The sequence below is a fragment of the Micropterus salmoides genome, unplaced genomic scaffold (genome assembly GCF_014851395.1).
Source record: "Micropterus salmoides isolate LMB-PRFRI ecotype aquatic unplaced genomic scaffold, ASM1485139v1 Ms_hic_scaffold_8, whole genome shotgun sequence".
NCBI classification, from domain to species: Eukaryota; Metazoa; Chordata; class Actinopteri; order Centrarchiformes; family Centrarchidae; genus Micropterus; species Micropterus salmoides.
The window spans coordinates 12,390,708-12,408,195 of NW_024044570.1; the positions used below are offsets into that span (position 1 = coordinate 12,390,708).

The 17,488-nt window shown below is 38.6% G+C and overlaps 1 protein-coding gene across 2 annotated transcripts in view; it reads right to left on the reverse strand.

The window, feature by feature from the left end:
* shisal1b (shisa like 1b) overlaps nucleotides 1-17,488 on the reverse strand; it is a 39,910-nt gene that overhangs the window by 15,808 nt on the left and 6,614 nt on the right. For both annotated transcript variants that reach the window (XM_038705376.1, XM_038705375.1), the window contains exon 2: nucleotides 4,398-4,623. In XM_038705376.1, the coding sequence (XP_038561304.1) occupies nucleotides 4,398-4,464 (67 nt within the window). In that variant the 5' untranslated portion in view covers nucleotides 4,465-4,623. The remainder of the gene's footprint in view (nucleotides 1-4,397; nucleotides 4,624-17,488) is intronic.

Genomic DNA, 17,488 nt, shown 5'->3' on the forward strand with positions numbered 1-17,488 from the left:
CTGAACTCTAATGAAAGAAGCAGGACTGCACCAGTCTCTTTACGTGTACATCAAAGCTTAAGTGACCCTAACAAAGACTCCTACTTCTTTTTGGCAGCTGAAGTCAAACAGGATGGCAGAGTCCCGAGTTTATTATGGAGCAATACAAAATTATGTGGTACAAATAGTACACCAGCTTATTTGCCTTCATCTGTGGTTGCGCATTCAAGTCCCTGCAGCTTCAGGAGGAGATAAATCTCTGCATCATTGCTGTCACAAAGAGAAAAAACAATATTGTTTCTGTTACAGAATCTGGCAACTAATACATTTTTGCTTGAAAATGAAATCACAGGGATCTACTTTAGCAGCAGCTGAGACTCCATCTGATAATAATAAATTACAAATCCGTCAGAGAAATGAACCACATATGAATGTCAGATTACAGGGCTGACGCTAGTTAATGCACATCACAATGGCCCAGGATGTACCCACTTGTTCAACACCTTCAGATATAATCAGTGTCAGCGGTTTATCACTCTTTCACCTTCCATTACTAGTAATAAGACGAAGAATGTTTGCCTGGAGTGCATGATCCAAACAAACGTTCTTCTTTACACGTGACCAAAACATGTGTTTCTGTGCTTAATACAGTGTGTTTGATTTTTATTGATTTAATTATATTTAACTTTCATTTATCCAGGAAAGCTTATTGAAATTAAAAAAAACGTTTTCAAGTGTGCCCTGGTCAAGGTAGGCACCAGCAACAGTGAGATACAGAGAAACAACATAAGACAGATAACACAAGATATGCCATAAATCAGAATCTGACAGATTATAAAATCCTAGAAGCCAAATCGGATGCTGATATCAGCAATGATTTTTTTGTTTTTGCTTGATCATTCTCAGTCTATGCATAACTTTATGTGAAGTGCACCCAGATTTGTTTTATTGTAACTGATTTGTCTTTGCCTTGTTGTGTTTCCTTTCATCAGTGGAGCCTATAAAATCTGGCAGTGTTGTCAGTAGTAAGTGTTGCTGCTGTGATTTAGTTCAAGGTCCACTTGTGCTGCGGGGTGAAAGAAGTCTTTCAGTAATCTCAGGCAGGGACAGATCAGCATCTGAAAGGAGAGGGCTCTTTCAGGTTATAATGAGCTTGTGGCCAGCCATCTTCCCTTTGACAACCCTAATTTTAGCAGAAGAGGGAGCAAAATGAAGCAGTACTGAAGGACACAGTAGGATTAGAAGTCAAGGGTGGTTTATATGGTGAGAGAAAACTCTTCATTTGACCTTTGCATTGACTGTACAGGTCAGTGAATCAGTGAAATGGTTCTGCAATCAACTCACATTTATATCCCAAAAATCCTTGCATATAAAGCAGTCAGCAGTCATGGGTAGGTGAACTAGCAATAAGGAAACAGACACCCTCAACAACGGAAACCAAAAAGTCCTCTAACAATGCAAAATTTCAGGGGGAAGTTACCCAATTGGGGGAAGTTACTCAAATGAAAAACAGCTGGTTCTGTAAACGATACAATTGTAAAAACACCCACCTGCTTAATTTCATTAACACCTCCTTGAAATTTAAGAAACAGTTAACAGCTTGGCTCTTGCATTGCAGTCTGTTTACAACCTGCGGTCAGAAAGCTGCTATGACTCTCTCCCACTCCCCCAACAACAAGCAACATCACTCAGTGCTCACACGTCATATTTATTTATTTATGCTGCATTCACACCCGCAGTTTGTTGTTTTTCTTCTGAGACATGGAGGGAACATTGGCTTAGATGTGAATGCATTTCATTCAGTGTTCAAGTAAACAGGTGGCTCAATCCTTTGGAGTATACATAAACTGTAAAATTAATTTCCAATTCCTTTACCTTAAGCTATGTATTATGTAACCTCTTGCTGCTAATCATACATGAAAAAACAGCTACAGACTATGAGGATCAGTCACAATTATGTCCTTGGTTCAGTTTTGTTATGCAAGCATAGGGAAAAGTAGCATCATACTTCATGTCATCAACTTATGAATAAAATAAAAAATTGTAGTAATTTTATATTTTATTAAATTTTTTTTAAATGTCAAACATTTGCTGGTTTCTAGCTTTGAAAGTAGGAATTTACTATTTTCTCCCTTTCATATCATTGTAAATGGAATATCTTTGGGTTTTGGACTGTTTAATGGTAATTTCTTTTACTTTTTTGACATTTTATATACAAAAAAAACATATAGATCAAGAAAATGGCAGATTAATTGATATTAAATATTGGATGTGATATGCTAGTTAAATGCATAGTATTTTAAGAATAAGTTTTTAAAAAATGGAAGTGGTCATATTATGCTCATTTTCAGGTTCATAATTTTATTTAGAGGTTGTACCGGAACGGTTTACATGGTTTCATTTTCAAAAAACACCATATTTTTGTGCACATTGCAGCAGCTCCCCTTTTCACCCTGTGTGTTGAACGTTCTGAGAGTTATAGCAATGGAGTGATGCATCTCACCTATACAAGATCTTTGTTGGGAGTTGCACATGCACAGTTCCTAGTTAAGGACTACTAGCCAATCAGAAGCAGAGTATGGCAGGTTGTGAGAAGCCGGTAAACACGGCCTCCATTCAGCTGTACATGTTCCCCTTGCCAGCTTAGCAACATGGACTGGAGCAACAGTTTGAGTGTAACTAATCTGTAACAACTGTATCTGTCATCTATTAAGTTTTAACTGACCTCTGTCTCTACATCACAGTAACAACTTTATGTTCATTGACTGACTGGAGGGTAGCTAGTGTTTGGAAGGGAGAGGAGAGGCAGCAGGCAGACATCTTGTCACTGTGTGCTGCAGCTTAGTGTGTTTTTCCCCTGGTGCTTTTGAGGGTGTGTCGGACTAGCCACTTAGCGAGCTGTTTTCAGGCAGTTCAGAGCAGTGTTTTCTGTGGGAGATGGGAATTCCTTTCGGGGTGGACTTTGGGCTTTTTCAGTTTGCAAACCTATTTCAAGCACAAAAAAGGCATATAACTCAATAAAAAAGAGGGAAAAGGCCAAAAAACATCATATGACCTCTTTAAAGTATAAAAAGTTTGGAGGTTAGATGTACAGTCACTTTATTGTATTGTTACATACTCCCATGGTTCAGTAGTCCTCTTTTCACAGCTATATTTCTGTAATGTTTAGTTCTAACCCAGATCCTCTGTGTGATGTTGGTGTTGGTTTATAGTATTTTTTCTTATTTATAAATAAATGTAATGTTTATTTTTCTGCAACTACTTGACTCTTTTAGTTGTGTTGGACCTCCTTTTGAAAAGATCCTTTCCAGGGGTCATAACAGTGGGAACCCTTACAATACTTAACTGTATCAATTGATTTTGGTTTATAGTCTATAGTGTTAACTGTAATAGCAGTTATTTTCCTTATTCCAAAGAAAATTGACTAATTATGTCCAAAAATAATTTCTGAAAAATCCTTGATCTGGGAAATGCCAAGACATAGAAAAACTGAAATTAATCAGTGGTGTGGAAAGGTCTACTTCATTCTTTCTGAATGCCAATGACAGTGGTATTTCACGACTGTGCTTTTGTTGTACAGTATATGTATTTAGGGGCGTCATTAAACCTGGACCCTGTACATAAACATTCTCTGTTGTCCACTCCCCACATCCACAGCTATTCGTTCTAGTATCTTTGTTGGCCCTCCTCACATGAGGGCCCTGTAAACTCAGTCCCCTTTCCCCAGTCCGACACCCCTCTATGTATTCAACTAAAATAACTGCTATTAAAATGCTCTTGAAGGATGTGGTCATCACAGTCTCAATCACACTTTTCCCATTTATTCCAACCTGCTACATGCTCCGTTAGCTGCTGTGCTGACTTCTCCCTCCGACACTCCATCCTCCTCTTGCCCTAGTTTGTCATTTTTAAATTTGTGTTGGCATTTTTTCCCTTGTGCATAATGTATATATCTCAGAGATACGTGTTGGCTGGGTTTCTCTTTTTTGTACCTCTCTGCAGTTAGAATGTGCTCTCTTCACAGTTTTATGCTGCATGACCTCATTTAGACAGTACCATAAGTTTCAGAGCTTTTCCTGCCAAGTGGACTTTTTTTTGGCAATAGATGTTTCCCTCAATGTTAAGAGTCTCTGACTTATCTCCTGGCCATCAGATGTCAGCATCTATCCACAACACTGTGTCTTTTGGGAGTGTTTCCTGTATTTAGTTCATGGCACTAGTGGCTCACTCTGTAGGACTGAGACCCACATTTTGGAGCATAGAAAGTTTGAAGAAACTGCTCCAAGCATGCCTAATTTGAGCCCAACATAAAACTCTTATATGTGTGTCTGGAGCCTCCTGTTATAAAAAAAAAAAAAAGAACTTTTGAGGACCAGACAGGCAGAGTCACTGATAAGCACACATTAAACTTTACAGACCTGCAGTGGACAGCAGGAGGAAGATGACCGTCAGGACATTGAAGGACTGCCGGCTGGTGATAGTCATCTTCTCGTCCTCATGTGGGAAGAAGAAGTGAGGGAGTGGAAGGGAGGGAGTGGGAGGAAGGGAGGGAGGGGGAGGGGGCTGCTCTGCTTTAGCTGGACGTGGGCATCCTTTGCTTGTTGACAGCTCCTCTCACATGGCTGCTGCTGGGAGTCAGGACTCCTGATGGGAACAAGACAAGCAGAGAGAGGAAAAAGATTAAGATATTTGATTAGGATTTGTGGAAGTTCCACCCTATGTGGACAGCTTGTCTGGCAGTGAGCTCCCATGATGCCTTCTGAAATCTGTCCTTAGGTTTTCTCAACAGGATGGCTTGGACATTCATTTTAAGTAAAATCGGCACTCTGGCAACGATGGGGCTTGCAGAAATCCCTATCTTGACAGTTTTTGACAGGAGAAATGTTTGTACTTGATACTGTCTTATCAAAAGTTTAGAACACATCTTATTCATGTCTTATAGTAAATTAGCCATTGAGCTGAAATGGTTAGTTGATTAATCAATTAGTCGACTAAATGAAAATGAATCAACTTTTTGCAAATCAATTAATTGTTTAAGTTGTTTTTCAATCAACCATGCCAGATATGACCTAGTTCCAGCTTTTCACATGTTACAATATGCTGCTTTTCTCTGTTTTATATTATATTAAATAGAATATCTTTTGATTTTGGACTGTTGTTAAGACACTACAAGCAACTTGAAATGGTTGTCTTGACCGATAGGAAATTGTGACCTTGAAGGTATCATTTTGGTTGATATTAAATTATAGACCAAACAATTACTTGATCTAAATGAGAAAAATAATCATTAATTTTAATTAGTTGGGTAGAGCTTTAATTTACAGGTCCATCATTTTTGGATCATTTCATAATCCCTAAAAGGTTTCCTGGAAAATCTGAGTAATTTGGAATTAATTCTAGGGAAAATAGAGAAAATTGCCTCTCTACAGCAGGTCAACTGAACAAAAAATGTGAAATCTGTCTTCAAGCAAGCATATAAATCTGCATATGGAGAATAAAGTTTCCAGTAATAAATAAATTATTTAATAATATTAATAGGGATGAAATTTTACTTACAGACCCATAACTTAAAATGAGTAGTTGCGGCCTTTGTTATGCACTAATTTTGAGTAGACTTCGCTGCAAGAACACATAATGCTTACTGAGGCAATACAGTATATGAGCACTCCAAAACATTAAAGAACATATTTACCTTATAATTTATAATTTTGTCCTGTTGGGAACTGAGATAAAAACAACATCAAATAGCCTGTAGGTATTTAATTATATAACAGTGCAGTGGTAAAGAAAAATGCTACAAGTGCACTAAAATGATGGTGTTTTTTAAGTATTTAATGAATTACACAGAACTTGCTCCTTCAGCACAGTGTACAGAGTTTTGATTGCAGAACTGCTGAAGAGCAGTGTGCTTGAAACGATGCATCGTGGGAATTCATGAACTCTTATGAATGTTCAGTTACCATTCAAAGCTGTCTGTCCACTGAAGTGAGATTAATGGGGTGGCGGCACATTTGGCTTAGCCACGCTCGTTTTTGTTCCTTAATTAATAGTAGCAGGTGAAATTACACCTAAATGGTCCCAGTCCCTGAATTAGTTAAAGGCGATGTAAATGGTAATTTATAACAAACTCTGTCAATGAACCATTTGCATTTGCTGATGGTTTTAAGTTTTTGTAAGAAACACCTTGCAGTTGCATGTGACTTTGAAGCTATTATGTGTCAGCCACATGTGATGGAGGAACCCCGCCAAATTTAAAGGTGGCTGAAAAGGAAGACACCAAAGCTAACTGTCTTTTGTACCAAGTAGGATGTTGAAATTGTTTAGAAGATGTATTTGCTCCTCAAAACCATAAAATCTACATCTCCCATATTTTGACATAAGTTCGTGTTCAACATTGAAAATGACTCTAGAACCACAGACGGCTTTACCTGCAAGCTTGTGTGAAGAAAGACAAACATCCTCTCTGTACGTGGGAGCTGCATGGTGCAAGTATTACAAAACTCAAGCCCTGAATTATTGAGAAGCAGACAGCAGCTGACAGCAGAATGTATCATGTTTCACATGAACACACAATCAGAAGGTTGAGGACAAGAGTGAAGAGAACAAAAGGGGAACAACCTAAAGCCACATACTTTTATAGAGCAGCTATTTTTTGAAGTTGAGTTGATAATGTTCTCGTCACTGTGAGAAGGAGGAGATGATAAAGTAATCCCTGGTACAAGAGATCAACAAGGAGCTACATAATAAACAACAAACATTTGATTGTACCAAGTTCTCAAGTTCTTAAATGGGAAAATTCTGTTTCTTTTGTTGGCCACACATTTAGAGTGAATTGACTATTTTTCAGATTTGGACTGTTGTTCAGACAAAGTAAGATGTTTAATAATAACATCACCTTGTGCTCTTGCGATGGGCATTTTTTAAACTTTTTTCTGAAGTTTAATACAATAAACAATAAGTAAATAATCAGTAGATTAATCAATAATGAAAAGAATCATTAGTTGCATCCCTATTTGGAAATACACTGTCTTTATTGCTGCAATACAGAATTGATTGTGAGGTTCAAGTTGGCTGTGAAGAATTAATTTTCACAGCTTTGTGCATCTCTGCACATCTGGCTAATCCAGGCAGAAAGCGGGCATGGCTGTAGCCTTGTCAGTTTCATAAAGTTGTAAAAGTTGGGTGATGGAGACCTCTGAAAAGTCTTCACAGGTCCAAAATTTAGGAGCCTATCCGAAACGCTATCTACCTCGCAGACAAGACACCTGAAAGGGCCACAGAGACTGATTGAATAGGAGAGAGAATAATTACCGCAGACCTTAGGATGCACCACCACTTAACAAGATTTTGTCCTGTGATGATTTTGAATCATCAGCAATACAATGGAATTTTTCCTTACCCGATTAGACTGAATCTAATTTGGACCCTGTTCCTAGGAACCAAGACAACCTATGAAGACCTGAATACAATTTTTGTCTTTTCTCTGGTGGAGATGCAGCTTGTAGCTGGTTCCAAAAATGTGTGTAAAAATACATGACTGTTGAGCCTCCATTGATAAACTTAAGTATTGGAAGAAACTATAGTTGTGTAAACACGTTGGTGAGTTTACCATCAGTTACTTTGTGAGTTCTGTTGTTCTACCTGTTTCAGCTTGTTCTACCTGTTTCAGCACCTTCTTGTTTTCATGTTTCTTATGCTGATGGTTACACATGACCAAACCAATATACAAAGCCGTTACTGTGGACCACGTGGACAGAATAGGTATGTGAGGCAAAGCAGGCTTTTTCTGTTGGGAGTCTTTTAAAAGTGTTTTTAGAGCGCACAAGCTGTTCCCTCTTCAGAAAGCCAGACAGTTGAGGTCCCAGGAGGCTTGCTAGAGTGGCATTTTATATGTTTTTTTCCTCCAATCTTTTTACTCCTGGTGAGAGCATCAGTGTACTGCCAGATGACAACATGCATAGTACAACGAGGGATTCCCATTCTCTCAAATCCCTCCCCTATCCCGACTCCTCTACCTTGCTACTGCTGTGGTGTTTTATAAGGCTTTTATATACACTATTTCTTCTTCATCCTGTATTTTCACATGAAGTCACATCATTGTCACATTACTCCCCTCCGCAGTGTACAGGCTATAAAAGGCCATGGTTCACATCATCACACTGCTGGGCTTGTTTGCAAAGAAGAAGTGAATGTGAAGAGTTTGTGTAATGAGCCTGATGGTAGTGAAGCTGAACATGTACTGTAAATACACAGACATGCATGCAGACAGCATAGTACACAGTGCATAGTTCCCTGGGACTTAAAATAGAACATACCGCCCAGCTGAACAGGCATGCAACACAGATGGAGGCTCTAGCTACTTGCTGTTTATGTCTGAGATCAAACTAAAATATACATAAAGACCCTGACAGTGTTACCACTCGGAGTGTAAATGTAAAGGCTGCTATGAGAGGAAATATCTAAAAAATTAACTGAACTCTGGGGTAACCAAAAGCACACAGACCTCGTATATTTGTCTACATGTTACTCACTGTTGTTGCCTGAGAGAAGAAGGAAATATTAAGTGACCAATTACTGCAGCAACCACTGTGAATCTAACAGCCCACTTCATCACAACGCAGCAGGAGACCCAAATCTGTCAGAGGTTTGATGAGGGAAAGTGCATTGGAAGATTCTGGGCTATTTGGAGATTACACACAGTGATATGCTGGGTTGATCTCATGAATGAGTCTTATTTTTGTTCAAACACTAACTTCAAAGTCTGTGACACGTTATTATACTTTCTAAAAATCATTATTTATTTATTTTGGCCTGCTATGTCTTTTTATCTGAGAGGCTTTCAAGTTTGCAAAGGCACAAACTCGACATTACAATCTTCTCCACAGCTTAACTTTATTTTTGGGTGAAACATTTAGGCCTGTCATTTTGAGTTTTCACATAACCTCTTTTTCCCCCTATGGATGACAGTAGTTGGATATTTATGCACCCTGTGTGCCTCGTTATTAGGTTTGTGTTTTCCTCAGAGTACACAAATACACTCTCTGTTGCTACATTGGCCCTTAATCTATGTTAATGTGTGTTATCAATCACCCTAGAACACACAAGTTTGCGAGCATCCGGAGTGAAGTACAATTTTCGAGATGAGACTCGCACTTCATACAGGGAATGACTAGCTAAGTGCCTGCATCTCATATTTGGGTCTGCTGATGGGCAGGCATCCAAATACTGATCAGTATTCTATTGCAACAATCCCTGTGCTTAATTGATGCTCCCTTTGACTATCATAATAAATTGGGTTACATTCACTTTTGACTTTCGACGCACCACAGTGCTCCATTAGAATAAGAGCCAATGGCGTGAGACTCAGCTGTGATCTAATGATCATCATTGCAACAGAGGACTGAACTGTGTGCAGCACAGTCTGGACGGTTGGTGAATGTGTAGTACAGCGTCAGAGGTGGATTTGTGGATATTACTAGAACAAGTCCATGTTAAGACAGTCTTGCATGGCTGTAAACCAGGGCCACGCCTTCAGAGGGGCCAGCACCAATGGCTTTCATTGCCGCATGAAAACAATGCTGAACTGTTTGAAATTGGCTGGTGTCTGGAACCTATTCCAGCAAGCACTTTTAGGGAAGTACTGAGCTGAAACATTTTTTCCCTCCCGATACATTTATGATGCTTAAACTCAGGGTATCTGCCCATACCGAGGGCTGGAAATCTGTAAACATCACTACGTGGAACTCATTGGGATCATTTTTATATAGGGTAACATGAGGACAGGGATTGCTGTCACTTAAAGCTGAAGCATCGGCTTTTATAATGACACAGTTAAAGACGTGTTTAATGTGGACTGAATCGAAATAGATTCAGAACAGATTCTGCAAAATGTCTTAATGAATATAGTGTTAAAGGTTTTTCCTTACACTACCAGTTCCCAACTAGGGAGGATCATCTTTTTCTACAGCTGGAACTGATAAGAATTCACCAAAGAAGTTGACTATAGATCAAAAGCAATTTAACTTACTGTAAATATCAGTGGAATATTATATTATAGCATTCTTGTAAAGAACATGCATTGTGTGTATATTATTATTGAATGCAGCCTCAGGCTCTGACCAAATTCAATGCTGGGCTGCATGATGCTGATTCAAATGTGATTTGTTGAATTTAATATGGACAGGCTGTATGGAGGAAATGCAATCCCATGAACATCACATCACAGTTTTATTGCCCTGAAAGCTTTTATAAAAGCTACCTGATGATTTTATAACAAAACCTGGTGAGTCAAGATAAAAGGACAATTTGATTCATAGCTCTTCATTTTCAGTTATTTATATAATTTATCCATCTCTAAATTATCAAAATAGTCAACATCAAAAAGTTATAGATACAACAAGCAACAACAAGATTAAACATCCAAGTAACATAAAACTCATGGCCAATGTATTTTTTCTTTTTCTATTCGGCCAGGCGTCTTTCCCTCTATTAACTGATGAAGCACCGTAAGCATAATAATAATTGCTTATTCATCTATGTTGTATCACTAAGAGCTTGGAGCAGCAGAACTCACCATAAATTTGACTGATGAACAGAAGTTCGTCTTCGGTTTATATGATCAGCCACCTGAATAAATTGTCAAGATCAAATATTCTAAATAAAGCCCAGAGGCAGCAACATGTTTTGGTCTGGTGGCTTGATGTCACCGGGGAGACGTTTACATCACAGAAGATACGGGGAAGAATGTAACATCTAGTAATTAGCACCCACAATGCTGTGTACAGGAAATGAATATAGTCGATCTTGAAAAAAAAAAACTAAAGCCAAGGGAGAATAAGACAGCAGGGTTGCCATAGAGCTTGTTGTGGAGAGTTTGGCCCGTGTGGATTCATAATCGACTCAGCTATTGTGCAGTGCAGCCACGCTGCTGCATGGGTGGTCTCTTTCTGTTTTTGACTTGGTAATGGTTTGTTAGCCTAACACATGCAGAAGATGAGAGAAAGGCTGTAATCAAACTTACATCTGCTGCTGGCTTGTTGTGTTTCTACCTGCCAAGAGCAGTCATGTCGATGGAAGCCATCCGGCCTCCTCCTTTCACTTTGTCTCACACCCTTGATTCATCATCTATTTGGATCACAACGGCAGATTGGAAAAGAATAGAGATATTTGTCTGAAAATCTCCCCGGATCTGACCAGAATAATAACTCTGATCAACTTCTTGTTGAGCATCACTTCTGTAACACAGAACTGGTAGTAATGGCAGCACAGCATCACGTTATTTAGCACAATCTACTGTAGTAAGATTTTCAGTTGATATTTCTGCAGAGGGCAATATCAGCATCCATCTGGAAATAAATCTCCCCCAGCATCATTGCTCATTTCACCTCGCTACACTGTTCCAGCCTCATTTCAACTACTAAAATCAACACTTTGGAAGTGATTGGAGAAGAAATCTGTTACATTTGATCAAGTTTTAACCACATATTGACACAGTGAAGGGGGTAATTATAACACATCAACACACCCAATAAATGATATTATCCAGTAGCTGATAGGGGTAGTCTATTCTTGACCAAATGAGAATTTAACAGGGCAATTCTTTCGTCTTCTTTTTTATTTTTGCTTGGCAGTAAATATATGCATGCAGCGATAGAGAGATGGCTAATGAGACAGCTACTGGAGTCTAATAAGTTGAATTCATTATACAATCAAGGTCTGAGTCAAAGTCATTTGGGAGATGAACATTTTTGGAGCCCCATTTAATATAATGTAGAACTACAAAGATCTTGTTTCCATGTGATGCAGAATGAATGAATCCAGCTCACATGATGCCACGTGTGCCTGTGCAAGAGACTGGATAATTAAGGTTATGATATCAATTGATAAAGCCTTTATTAGACAACAAGAAAAGCAGCTGAAATGCTTAGCCTCTGCCTCTCTTGACTAGCACAGAAACTATTAGTTGATTATCCACGGAAAGGTTAAAATCAACGGCAACTGGACTTGGTTGAAGACGTTTCGCCTCTAATCCGAGGGGCTTCTTCATTTCTGGCTGACTGGCAGGGAATCCCAGCCATTTAATCTCTATGGGGTCGTTATCAAGGTGACGGATACTGCTTGGTTTGTTAGTGCTTCTAGGTTAAATGGCTGCAATTCCCTGCCAGTAAGTCGAACCAGAAGAAGCCTCTCAATTGTCAATTTCACGTTTAAAGCAAAAATGTCATAGATTGGCTTCTTTTATCATTGTAAATTTAATATCCTTTAGTTGGCAAAAATAATCTCACCACAAGGTCCATTTAGTAGCTGTCCTGGAACTAGAAAGTTACCACATGATGACGTTTGCCCAGTTGTTGTAGAATTGTGGATGAGTGGTTGCCCAGCCTGATGTTTGGACCCACAAAAGTAGTTGACAAGATGATTTCCAGGGTATACATTTATTTATTTTTAACTTTAATACTAGTCTAATTTTTACTTTTTTTATGTGACATACTATATAGCAGTGGTCGGCAATAGGCGGCCCGCAGGCAAAAGCTGTAATATCTGGCCCATGGCCAGATTACTTTGAAAGCGGAAAAGAAAATATTTGATAGTGGCTGGTGCTGAAACAGATCTCAGTCTACAGCAAAAGTTACTCACATAATCACTTCCTTTTAAGTGATTGTGCCTACAAAATAAAAGCATGAGATCGTTTTTGCAGCAGCACTTTATGTCGTGTTTAATTGAGAGCTTTTAATTTGAAATGTTCTGAAAGAAATTCAAAAGAGTCTCTGGCTTGCTTGACACACCTCCTAAAAAGCTGTCAGAAAACGTGAAATCGGATTCCCCTGAATGAGAAACGCAGGGGTTTCATCTGCCTGGAGATGCTGGGGAAATGAAAATAAGCTCCATAGCTTGATGTGGACCAATCGCCAGGACGAACACACTCCTGCACATGCTTAATTGTGCTTTATGTAAATCAGTCTCTTCATAATCAATTTGTTGAAAAGGTAGGAAAAAATTTTGCAGCAAGTGGGGTTTTAACACACATCCCCTTGATAAGCAGGCCTGTACACTACTGACTAAGCTAAGAAGGAACACAGTAAATAATGGATGATAAATAATCAATTGATTTGGGCCGATGCCAGACTTGCAGACCCCTGCTGTATAGTTTTGTCTCTTCAGCTACCTAAAAATGTTGAAATAAAACAGAAGAGAAAAACCAAAACCCAGACATGCACCCTGTGATGAGGGTTCATGAGTATACATTGCTTCACATTAAGGGGCCACGTGGAAAAAAGGATGTTCATCAAACCAATCTCCCCACAAGGTACATTTAGTAGTTGTTCTGGATATGTAATTAGCCTTTGGACTGCTGGTTGGACAAAACAATCTATTATAAGATTATAAGATGTTGCTTTGGGAAGTGATGGACATTTCTGTCATTTTGTGGATTAAATAATCATTCAGTTAACCAAAAGAAATATTTGACAGAAACAACAAAAGAAATATTTGACAGAAACATGATACATTAGCAGTCGCAGTTAAGTCACTTTCAGGGCCAGATAAAGCCCACCAACTGTTCCACAGCATCTCACAACACTTGCAGTTCCATCAAGGTTTAAGCTGCCTGCAGGCTACACAGAGGCCTTTTCTGTCAACACATCAGCGTTTTGGCACTCAAAATCACTTTTCTTTGGTAGTGGTAATGTGACTTATGCAGAATAACTTGTTTTGGCTCTGGGGTTTGGGAGAGTTATCCCGTGGACTATTTGGTGTCTGTGATGCAGAAAGACGCGACAGTATATCCCAGACACAAGCCAGCATTGTTTGTTTGGATTTGCTTTAACACCCCACTCTGGGCTCAGTTGGTTTCTCTTGGAAATGTTCCCTCTTATCATCCTCGTGACCCTGGATTTAAAATAGCTTCTACCCGCAGACAAATAGCCCGGTGGGAATTTGAAAAATGAAGAAAGAGAAAAGCATGACATGGGACAGTAATGCATGACAAAACTTTAGCTGAAACACAGCAGCTTGATAATCTTTGATGTCTCCTCTATGGCGTGCATTAATATTCTAGATTTACACAGACCACCATGGTTGTGAAGCAACACTACCCCAAAAGTTGCAAAAATATAATGTTCTGTGTTATCCAACTGTTATCTTATGGTATTTAACACTAATAAACCAACATTAAACAAGCCTGAAATAGTAAAAACAGTAACTCCAAAATTGAAAAAAGAGGTTGCTAAATGAGGTTGCTAAATAAATTATATTTTTGGGGGATTTGGATTGCTCTTTGCCACATATTATCTATGCAAAATCCTGAATAAACTTATGGCACAGGATAAATATCTCTTTACAATTTTTTTGCCTGTTTGTCAGAAATCCAACACACAGGAATGGTCGCAGGCAAACCCTCCAATAAAGGACAAATAGACTGAAATAAACTTTATAGACAAACTGGCATTTAACTTAAGACTACAATACATCAAATACAAATACATCTGAAAAGGACTAGAAAAATTTACTAAACATGTGTACCTGTAAGATGAAACCTATTAACATGTCATTGGATGACCCTGTTCCTTTAAAAGTATAATGTTTGCGATGTCAAGCCCTACACTGCCTGAAAATAAGAACAGAAATAAAGTTGGGGAAGAAAAGTAGTAAAGTGTGTCAGATGTAAAGGTGGCACACTGCGCGCAGACAAGGGTGTCAGTTCACCCTCAGATAACCTTCCTGAACAATAGCCTGTCTTAAGAGGTTTAACACTCCACATCAAACCCCATGCAACTTAGCCTAGAAATAGCCATGACAAATGCAGTGGAGAGACCTGGAGAGCTTACACCTTGAGGTCCTAGAGGTCACCGAGGGCAGCGGTCACAGACAACCTCACAACTGTACTGTCAAGAATACCTCAAATGAGAATGGATAATACTCCACACTGCTCCACGTCCAAACGCTAATGGTGTTTTGGCAGGCGGTTTATATGGCTTGTTAGAAAAACCTTAAAATGCAAGAAACCGTTTGTGGGCCGTTCCAGCAATCATTACTGGAAGTGTTGGTTGACTGGGCCATCGTAGCGGGATTGCACTCATTAATGAGGCCATCCTGGTTTTGACCCACGGAGAGTGATCTCACCTCGGTTTGCATAAGTTTTGCAGATCTTCTGTGAATAATAACTTCCTATTATGTCCTGAAATGCTCCCTGGATGCCAGCGAGTTCATTTCTAAGCTCTTATATTATAACTTTGTGTTAAAAGCTCTGAACTCTCTACTAAAAAAGATTCTATTGAGCCAATTTCTGTGACTGTGGAATGATTTTTTTTTCATCATCAGGCTGAACAATAGCAGAGTTACCTGCTGTTATTCACTGATAATATGTGGACGTGATTTTCGTGTCTATTTAAATTATTAGTCATTATTGGAGAGAGGAATTATAGTGAGCCATTACAGTTTATTACATGGTGAATAAAAAATTATTGTCATTTGAGCCTTTAATGACTCATGAATTCTAGTGAGTCTTTAAATAACACATTCTCTCTCTCAGCATAGTGAGCACATATATGTTTGGTGCTTCAATATAGACAGCTGTTCTCACACACACACACACACACACACACACCGATTGTGTTTACACCCCCTGTAATAAGGAATTTCTGATGTAGTGCCATTTCACTATGTAAAGCAGCAGGCTCAGTGGTAGCTGACTTAAGAGACAAAAGTCCAATCTCCCACAGACACACATGGCTTTTATCCACATTTCCTGCCTCGTTCCAATGGCAGCGTCGCAGCGTATTCTGTTTTAACGATGAGGTCTGGCTCTAACACCACTGAAAAGAGAAAAGAGAAATAATGCAGTGTTTTGATTGAGATAACAAACCCCAGATAATACTGGCTCAGCTTCCCAATATGTACTTACATACTAGTATGGTCTATTAGACCCTTTCAGAGGAATATATACTGTTTGACATTTGATGCAAGGAATGAGGATTTATGTGCATTTTCAGGCTGTAAAAAGTTGTTTGCAAATCCTTGAGTACATAAAACAGACCTGCATTTGAGTTATGACGAGCAAAGACAAATTTAAAAACCTGCAAAACAAATCCTTCAGAATGTAATGTGAATATGCTTAAAATAACAAAAGATAAATGTGACAATTGTCTCGACTCAAAGGTTCACCAACTACTTTTTTGAGCGTTCAACTGTATTTCATATTCTTCGACCGCAAATGGAGTAGGCTCAGGTGTCAAAAATAAACTTCCATTCTTATTAATGAAGCTATAATCGATATTTAATATAAAAATAATGTTTATCAAATTACGTTATCACCTTAATCTACACCTCCTCTTGGCTTTACGAGTTTCAGCTAGTTGTTCAGCTGTCCAGCCCACAACTTTACTGTTTTAGTTCACTCTCACCGCTATTACGTTGTTTAGTGAAAAAGCTTTAAAAACTCACTGTACGCGACATGCAACAGATACATGGTGGAGCATAAAGCAGTTAAGAGACAGATTTTTCCCTCCATTTTGGAGTAGACCAAAAACTGAGCTAAAAAGTGTGACTATTGAGCTATTAACTTATGTTGTTACATGTTTCCAAAGACAAAGAATGAACTTACATGCTTAGAAAGCATTTTTCATTGATTATGCATGCAGGAAAAACTGCAAAAATCTGACGGCACAAGATCTTTTTCATCACTTAAATCAAGTAATTACAAGAATAAATCAATATTCTTAAATGATAATTGAGAGGTTGCATGCTCACTTGCCACTTCTTGTTGACACTGTAGATGCATTTAAGCTGTTACCTTGACATGCTCCTTTTATCTGGTGATAAAAGCTTTTTCACTACTTTGCAAGGCTGAGCCAAACTGACAGAGGTTCTGCTGCACCTCCAGCTCTGTAATCAAAAGCCAGTGTCTGACACAGACGTTTAACCCTTCGTCCACTCGCAGTGCATCTCTGCTGAAACTCACATCTGCTCTCTCTCTTCAACACCTGAGTAAGGAAAGTCAGTCTGACAAATGGCTTTATATGGAAGTTGTTGAGTGCAGCACATTTTACTTAGTCTAGTCTGTTTTGGATTTGGAGGTAAAGCTTCTTTAGAGACTATACTAATGTTGTCATGCCTTTTGTCAAGCACTAGATTAGCATTTTTTACACTAGATATTGTGTTTATAATATGTATAGAGGTGAACCTACAGTATACTGTACTGAGTACAGATTTTACGCCTGATAACCTCTGGTAAGACTCAAAACATGTAAACCTGTAAACAAGGAGCTATACCACAGAGAAAATCTAAATATGTGTGTTTGTGCAGGGAAAACAGCATTTTCTTCAGCTGCTGTATATATATATATATATATATATACATATATACACACAGCAGCCGTGTGTGTACTTTGCTTTACTTTACTTCAGAACTGTACTTAAGACATTATAAAGGTATTGTACTTTCAATTTTACTTTATACTTCTACTCCACAACGATTCAGAAGGCAATATTGTACTTTTTACTCCACTACATT